The sequence below is a fragment of the Rhincodon typus genome, chromosome 4 (assembly GCF_021869965.1).
Source record: "Rhincodon typus isolate 14 chromosome 4, sRhiTyp1.1, whole genome shotgun sequence".
NCBI classification, from domain to species: Eukaryota; Metazoa; Chordata; class Chondrichthyes; order Orectolobiformes; family Rhincodontidae; genus Rhincodon; species Rhincodon typus.
In genome coordinates this window covers 88,700,629-88,709,217 of record NC_063335.1, presented here as the reverse complement: position 1 = coordinate 88,709,217, position 8,589 = coordinate 88,700,629, and the positions used below count along the sequence as shown (strand labels likewise).

Here is an 8,589-nt window from a genome sequence, read left to right as displayed (position 1 = left end):
TTTGCTATTTACTGCTAAAGGAATGGAGTATTAAAGTAGGGAAGAGCTGTTGCAGCTATCACCTGGAGTAACGCACACAATTTTGGATCCTTTACTTGAAGGTGGATGTAGTTACACTGGAGGTGGTTCACAGGAGGTTTATTAGATTGATTCCAGATATGAGAGGTTTGTTTTATGAAAAAGATTGACCGTCTTAGACCTATATTTTCTGGAATTTAGAAAAATGAGAAGAGATCAAATTAAGGCATACAGGATGCCAAAGGAAACATAAAATAGATACAGTGAGGATGTTTCCTCATGTGGAGCAATCTAGAATGAGAGGTCATACTTTTAGGTTAAGGGGTAGCAGATTTGAATCAGACATGAAGGGAAATACTCTCTCAAAGGGGTGTAGATCTGTGGAATTCACTACCCCAGAATATGATGGATGCTAAGACTTTGAGTAAATTTAAGAAGATAGACAGATTTTTAATTATTAATGGGTTGAAAGGTTATGGAGAATAGGCAGAAAAGTAGAGTTGAAGCCGAGATGAGATCAGCAATAATCGCATTATATGCCAGAGCAGGCTTGAGAGGCTGAATTACCTATTCCTGCTCCTCATTCCTACATTATGTTGTCTTGTAAGAAGTCTAATCATGAGCCTCACCAATACCTTCAGTCCACAAGAGAGACATAGAAAACAAATGGAATCTCTGTGCTACTGTTACAGCACAAGTACAAACATTCACAGCAACCAGTATGTAACATTATCATACCTTGAATATCCTGCAAGCAGCTGCAGCAGCATGTTTCTCTGCAACAACTTTCTTATTGCCGAAACCTTCCACTTTCAGTTTTCTTGGCCAACTGATGTACAGAACGGTTTTCTTTGTAAAAGAAAGAAGATTGTTACAAATTGCCAGCAAACCATTAGATGCAGCAAGAAATAATATTTGGCACTGCATGCCGTAAAACGAGACAAGTACTGAAATCTATTAAGGATAAAACAAGGCTAGAAGGTTATAACTACCAAGAGCAAACCTAGGCCCTGTTGGCAGGGCAAGTCCAGCTCAAGGGAAAAACCACCTCCTGTTCACAGGAACAGCACCAGATTAGAGGTGAAAACATGACCAAAACTAGTTTCAGAGCTCACATGGATCAGAGCCACAGCCACAGCTATTCACCGTTTAAAGATTATGACTGAGGAATTTTAAGTACAATTTCAAACTTTGTAGGCTACATCGAATCAGAGATGCAGTTAATTAAAAAAGAGGCTGCAGCAAAATATAGGAAGTCAATGAAGTTTGCGGCATTTAATGTGTGATAAACTTCAATGAGACTACAAAAGGCAGGATAGGGAAATTTTCATGCAGAGCATAAACATTGCGGTGGATCTGTTGAGATGATTTCTGCGCTGCAAATACAATGAAACACATTATGCTAACAACCCCTTTTTGGTTCACACAGAAGAGCAATCGCTTGGGCGAGACAACAAAGTGTGCTATTTATCTATGAAATATTTCTGGAAAAGGTCAAGCCTCAAAGGGGGTTGAAACATAGAAAAACAAAATTAGGCGAGGTTAATCAAGGTAATTAAATACCACACAACAATTCACCCCAAATTGCAGGCATTAGCTAGTCAGCAACAGTTATAACTTTTACTTTTGTAGAGCGGACAAACAGGACAGGTCAACTTGTCCTTGACTTCATTTCAATGTACATAAACAATTGTCAGCATCGGTTAGAGGCTTCTATTAGAATGTTGTCCATTCACAGATGTTGGCGTGTTCACCGAGCTGGGAAGTTTGATAGCAGACATTTTGTCCCCTTATTAGGTGACATCCTCAGTGCTGTGGAGCCTCCTTCACGAAAAGCCTGCTATCAAACCTCTCAAATCAGTGAACACACCAACATCTACAACCAGCAGTCAAGCTACAAATCTTCACTCAAACCCTGAACATTGTCCATTCAACCAGCATTATAATCTATCCAGCAATCTAAGGAAGGGAGTTAAGAGAGGTGATGCACCAATAGTAGAGCACCCTGAAGAAATGAATACAACACATGTCATTCAATCCTCAGTTTGAATCCTGCCATCTGAGAATGATGAAAGAGTTCTCTTGGGAGAATGGAGAAACTAAATTCATTATTAGTTTCTAAAGGAAAATGAACACATGCTGGAAGAATACTTTTCAGGGCTATGGGGAAAAGAACAAGAAGGTGGGATTAATTCTAAAATTCTGTAAGAGTTGACTTGGGCACACTTCAAAGATACCATCAGATTCTTTGTAGATAGTGTCGTGAAAGAATAACATCTGTCTTTTTCTCTTAAGTTATTCAGTATCAGAATGTGGCCATCCCACTATCAAGGCAACACTCATTGGCCATCCCAAGCTACTTTGCTTGACCACTTCAAAGTTAAAAGGCAGGCCTGCTAGTTTTGAACTGCAATCACACGAGGGCTAAACCAGGTGAGGTCAGCAGGTTTCTTTTGTTAAAGAGCATTAAGATGAACCAGTTGTATAATTTTAGGGCACTCTGAAAGTTTCGTGGTCACTAATAGCTTTTCAATTCCAGAATTTGTTTAGACTGAATGAAAATTCTAAACCTGCCATAGTGGGATTTGAAATTTCTCTGGAATATTACTGAAGATTTGAAGTTTGCTAATCCAATACTTTTTTGCAGGTGATATGGTTGCACAACTGGGGGTGTGGAATCAGGGAGCCTAGCCAATTGTCCTCTCCACACTGAAGTGTCAAGACCAAACTTGCCAAAACTAATTTAATCAAATTAGATTGAAAAATAAACATTGATAACCACTTACTTTAATGTATCCATCAAATGATTTGTAGACAATGTGATCATTTACATTAGAAGCCTTCAGAGCTCGCTGCATGACCTGAACTAGCAGGTTCTTAGGCTGTGGAAACTCTTGAAGAAGGGCCTGTAAGTCTAAACAAACATTTTAGTTGAATTCAGTATGCCAGCCATCATCACCGAGCTAATGCTTGGAAAACCAATTCTTTGCCTCTTCCCTACAAGATGCCAGTTTGCTGCATTGGAGATCACTGGACACCATCATTCAAGGGCCATTATGTAAATTGTGATCACAGATTCTTTTTGTAGACTTCCTCCTTTCCTCGTCATTCCACTCCAATCACAAGACAATCAATTACAATTTGACTGATCACAGTGAAGATTAGTTGGCTCAGCAAAGAATGCAGAACATGGGAAATCAAACATAAGTTCACAACAGATTTGCAATTCTTGCATCTATGCACCAAACATTCAGGTCAAGAGGTCCCAGGTATTCAGGTCAAAAATTTAATACAGTACAATACGCACTTCAACTGCAGCCTAACTAGCAAATGTTTAAAGTTTTACATGCATTCCTTGCTTTTATTTTCAATGCCTCAACTTATTGGCTACAGTGCTAAACTGAACTTGTCCTGCCACCTTCACAAATTTGTACACAAATGCATCCATCTCTATTCCTCACTGGCTATATGCCCTTTCCTCATTTCTTTCTACCGAAACAGAACATAGAGCATAGATCAGTACAGCAATGTACAGGCCCTTCGGGCTACGATGTTATGCTGAACTTTTATCCTAAACTTAAGATCTATCTAACCTCCACCCCTACCTTATACTATCATCTATATGCCCATCTAATAGCCACTTAAATGCCCCTAATGAGACTGACTCCACTACCCACTCCGGCAATGCATTCCACGCCCTTACCACTGTCTGAGTAAAGACCCTACCTCTGACATCTCCCCTATATCTACCTCCACTCACTTTAAAACTATGCCCCCCTCGTAATAGCTACCTCCACCCTAGGAAAAAGTCTCTGGCTGTCTACTCTATCTATACCTCCGATCACTTTGAACACCTCTATCAAGTTACCTCTCATCCTTTGTCGTTCTAAAGAGAAAAGCCCTAGCTCTCTCAACCTTTCCTCATAAGACCTTCTCTCCATTCCAGGCAACATCCTGGTAAATCTCCTCTGCACCTTTTCCAATGCTTCCACATCTTTCCTGTAACGAGGTGACCAGAACTGGACATAATACTCCAGATGTGGCCAAACCAGGCTTTTGTACAGCTGGAACATAACTTCACGGCTCTTGAACTCAATCCCTCTATTAATGAAAGCTAACACACCATACGCCTACTAAACAACGCTATCCACCTAGGTGGCAGCTTTCAGGGAACTGTGGACATGAACCCCCAAAAAAATGAATCACTTTAATCTCTTGTTCAGTACACTACTGAATTTAGTTGAATACTTATGCGCAACTGCATTTTGTTTCTATATCTCAATACTTAATAGGTAGTTTTGAGTATTTTTATTTTGTCGTTGGTCTTTTAATACAATATGTAAGTATTTTGTAACATGCGTGTGCTTATACACACAACAAATAGTGAAACGTTGAAATGTGTCCCCGGTCAGTAGCCCGCACCTTGCTGACTGCCCGTTCCTGTTGGCAGCGGCGGCTCCGACATTCCGTCCTCTCCCCCGGGCGTGACTTGCTGCTGCCGACTCGTTGTGTGCCTGAACCGGCTCATTGCCGCTGTCTGGCCGCAGTCCCACTCCAAGTGCCAAATCAGAGGAGCAGGCGATCCCCAGGCTCCGGTGCTGGGCTGCCTTCGCGGACAGAACCTCCTCATTAAAAAACACAGCGCTCGCCACCTCCCACCTGCGGACACCGCCATCTTGGAAAGATGGGCTGGTTCCTCAGGGCGGCTCCAGAACTTCGCGGAAAGACCAGAACAAAGCACAAGATGGACCATTTAAAAAAAAATCAGGAACTCCGACAATGAGCCCAGCGCTGCCTCTGGCGGCAGAATCGAGTACTAAGCTACGGTTAATACGGTAGGATTATGAGAGCTCTTAAAAGGGTGGTGTGCACTCTCTGCTGCAGTAAAAATGGTTCTGTCAATGGAAGGAGTGTTAGTGTCTGAATCTTTCCATCACTTCAAAGTACAAAAATAATTTTGCAGAATTGTTAGAGCATGGAAGGAAACCACTCGGTTCACTGTATCTGTGAGGTCTCACTTAGTGCAATCATCTTGCCTTCTCCCTGTAATCCTGTCCATTGCTCCTTTTCAAGTTCCCTTTTTGGAACAAATAACATAATACAGTACAAGAACAGACACTTTCCTGTGCAGACACTTGATGCCTTTCTAAACTAAAAACCTTTTGCCTCTACACTGTCCGTATCCCTCTATTCTCAGCCTATTCACATATCTGTTTTCTGAAGAAGGGTCTAGACTCGAAACGGCAACTTTCCTGCTCCTCTGACACTGCTTGGCCTGCTGTGTTCGTCCAGCTCTACACCTTGTTATCCCACATATCTGTCAAGATGCTTCTTAAACGTTGCTACTGTATCCGCCTCCACCACCTCCTCTAACAGCGCATTCCAGCCACTTATCACCCTCTGTGTGAACAAAAACCTGCCTCTATCATCTCCTTTAAACTTACTGCCTGGTACCTTAAACCTGTGCTCCCTAGTAATTGACATTCCTACCCTGGGAAAAAGACTCTGACTATCCAATCTCTCCATGCCTCACATAATTTTGTAAACTTCCAAAAGGTTGCACCTCATCTTTCGATGTTCAAGTGAAAACAAACCAAGTTTGTCCAATCTCTTCTTATAGCAAATATCCTCCAAAGCAGGCAACATCCTGGAAAATTGTTTCTGTACGCTCTGCAAAGTTTCCATATCTTTCTGTCATGTGGTGAACAGAACTGTACACAATATTCCAAATGTGACCTAACAGGTTGAGGAGTGACCTTTATAGAGGCTTGTAAATTCATGGGAATAAATAAGATGAATAGCAAAGGTCTTTTTCCTAGCATAGGGGAGTTCTAAACTACAGAGCATAAATTTAAGTTGAGATGAGGAAGATTTAAAATGGACCTGAGGAGCAACTTTTTCTCACAGACAGTGGTTCGTATACATAACCTCGCGGCTCTTAAACTCAATTCCCCTGCCAATGAAAGTAAACACGCCATATGCCTTCTTTACAACCCTATGATGGTGAAGGAGATAGAGGATCAGTCAGCCCAGTTCCCAAAGAACATGACCTCGCTGTTGCCTTGATTTACCTTGACTCCCAAGGCCAGTTCAAACTGGTTGCAGATGTTCATGATTCTGTGCACAGTGGACCCGAGCAGAAAACAGTGATGTCATTCATTTACAGGGCAGTTTCGACCTGTAGGCCTTTGCTGCCTGGAAAGTCACCCCTCTCAGACTCGCACGCTTCCTGGTGGACTTGGCAAAAGTTTCTATACAGCACACAAAGAAAGCAGGAGAGAGTGGACAGCCCTTCCAGACTCCAGGTCTGATCAGGAAGCTTTCTGATTCCCACCCATTGATTGAAACTACACTACAGAGGTTGGTGCAGGCCAGTTGGATCCAATTTCGTATTCGCTGTCCAAAACCTATTTTAGAGAGCGTGTCCCACATGTTGGTGTGTGATATCCTGTCAAAGGCCTCCCCCTGGTCCAGGCTGATGAGGCAGGCACCCACTGCCCTTCTTTGCACATAGATGATCGTATTCATGAGGAGCACGAGGCTCTCAGAGATGGTCGTTCCTGGTACAGCATAGGTTTGATCCAGGGGAATCACCAGAGCAGACCTGACCCAGTTGGCAATGACCTTAGACAGGATCTTGTAATCCATATTCAATGATTGGCAACTTCTAATTTCCTCCCTCTCCCCCATCCACTTGTAGATGAGGGTGATGATACCATTCCTCTTAAATTCGCACATTCTCCCTGCCAGAATCATACTATTGTACATCTCCAGCAGGTCCTAGCCTATCAAGTCCCTCAAGCTGAATACAACTTGGCTGGTAAGCCGTCACTTCCAGGAATTTTACTTTTTTCGAAGGACTCGAGGGCCTTGGTTAGCTCTTGAACAGTTCTAGCAGATTGGACTGTGGCAGATGTAACATTGCTGTTTAAAAAAAAATGGGTGTATGGAGAAAATTGTATTTGACAAACATCCTGGAGTTTTTTGAGGACATTAGTCTTAGAATAGATGAAGAAGAACCAGTGGCGCTGGTGTACTGGGTTTTCGGAAAGCTTTCGATAAAGTCCCAAGTAAGAGTTTACTGTGCAAGATCAAAGCACATTAGTTTGGTTGTAATATACTAGCATAGATTAACAATTGATTAGCAGACAGGAAACAAAATGTATTGGTCCTGTTTAATGCCACTCCCAACATCACCCCTACAGTTCGGGGGTTTATATACAACCACCACTAATGATTTTGCCCTTTGGTGTTTCTCAGCTCTACCCACACAGATTCTGTATCATCGAGCTAATATGCTTCCTCACTATTGCATTAATTTTCTCTTTAACCAGCAATGCAACACTACCGCCTTTTCCTTTTCATCTATCCTTCCTCAATACTGAACACCTCTGGATATTCACTTCCCATCCTTTGTCACACTGCAGCCATGTCTCCATAATTCTGATTATATCATACCTGTTTTTATTCATTTGCGTGATTAATTCATTCAATTTCTTGCAAATGTTCCACACATTGAAACACAAAGCCTTATACTTGGCTTTTTTATCATTACTTGTCCCATTTCCGTTATTTTTAATTGTGCCCCTATTTGATCCTGGCCCATGATTTCTTGCCTATAACTTTTCTTATTCCCCATTCTGTTTGTTGTCCTTGTCCTTGATTCTCCTTCCTCTGATTCCTCGCTCCTGCCATTTTAGTTTAAAGCCTCCCCAACAACTCTTGCAAATAGTCCCCCAAGGACATCAGTCCCAGTCCTTGTTTTATTTATTCATGATATCTTGTTATAAACTATTAAGGTCACTATTTATTGCTCATCTCAAATTGCCCTTGAGAGGGTAGTCGAAAACCTAAAAACCAAAAGAATTGTGGATGCTGTAAATCAGAAACAAAAACAGAAGTTGCTGGAAGAGGAGTTGGCATCCTCATGCATAAATCACAAAACACTAGCATACAATGTCAGTGCGAAATAAGGATAATAAATGGAATGTTGGCCTTTATTTTAAAGGGAATGGAGGACAAAAATCGGGAAGTCTTGTTAAAACTATGTGTGACACTATTTCAATGACACCTAGAATATTACGAATAGTTTTTGTTCCCCTTATCTAAGGAATGATATCTTGGCATTGGAGACAGTCACTAGGTTGATTGTGGGTATCTATGGATTTTCTCATGAGAAGGGTTTGAGTAGGTTTGGCTTGTACTTAGGGCTTCGAAGAATGAGGGGTGACCCCAGTGAAACATTCAAGATTTTTAGAGACATGGCAGTTTAGATATGGAGAGTTATTTTCACTGTGTGAGAGAGAAAGGGTATAGTGGATATAATCTCTGAAGAAGGGGTCACCCGGTTAGGACAGAGATAACGAAGAATTCCTTCGCTTCATGAGAATCTGTAGAATTCTTTCCTACAGAAAGTTGTCAAGGCTGGTTTCTTAAGTATATTCAAAGCTGAGATATGCAAATTTAATCAATAAGGGAAACAAGGAGTATAAAGGCAGGAAAATGGAGTTGAGGATTATCAGATCAGCCATGATCTTGTAGAATGGCAGAGCAGACTTGATGGTCCAAATA

At 41.6% G+C, this 8,589-nt stretch overlaps 1 protein-coding gene across 1 annotated transcript; it reads right to left on the bottom strand.

Annotated features, from left to right (window-relative positions):
- Nucleotides 1–199: 199 nt before the first annotated feature.
- On the bottom strand, nt 200–4,715 carry LOC125482975 (ATP-dependent RNA helicase DHX30-like). Its single transcript, XM_048596158.1, has 4 exons — nt 4,441–4,715; nt 2,805–2,932; nt 757–867; nt 200–208 (listed from the first exon to the last, which is right to left on the bottom strand). The coding sequence occupies exons 1-4, from the start codon at nt 4,691–4,693 to the stop codon at nt 200–202; spliced, it is 501 nt and encodes a 166-aa protein (XP_048452115.1). The 5' UTR covers nt 4,694–4,715.
- Between the last annotated feature and the right edge of the window lie 3,874 nt (nt 4,716–8,589).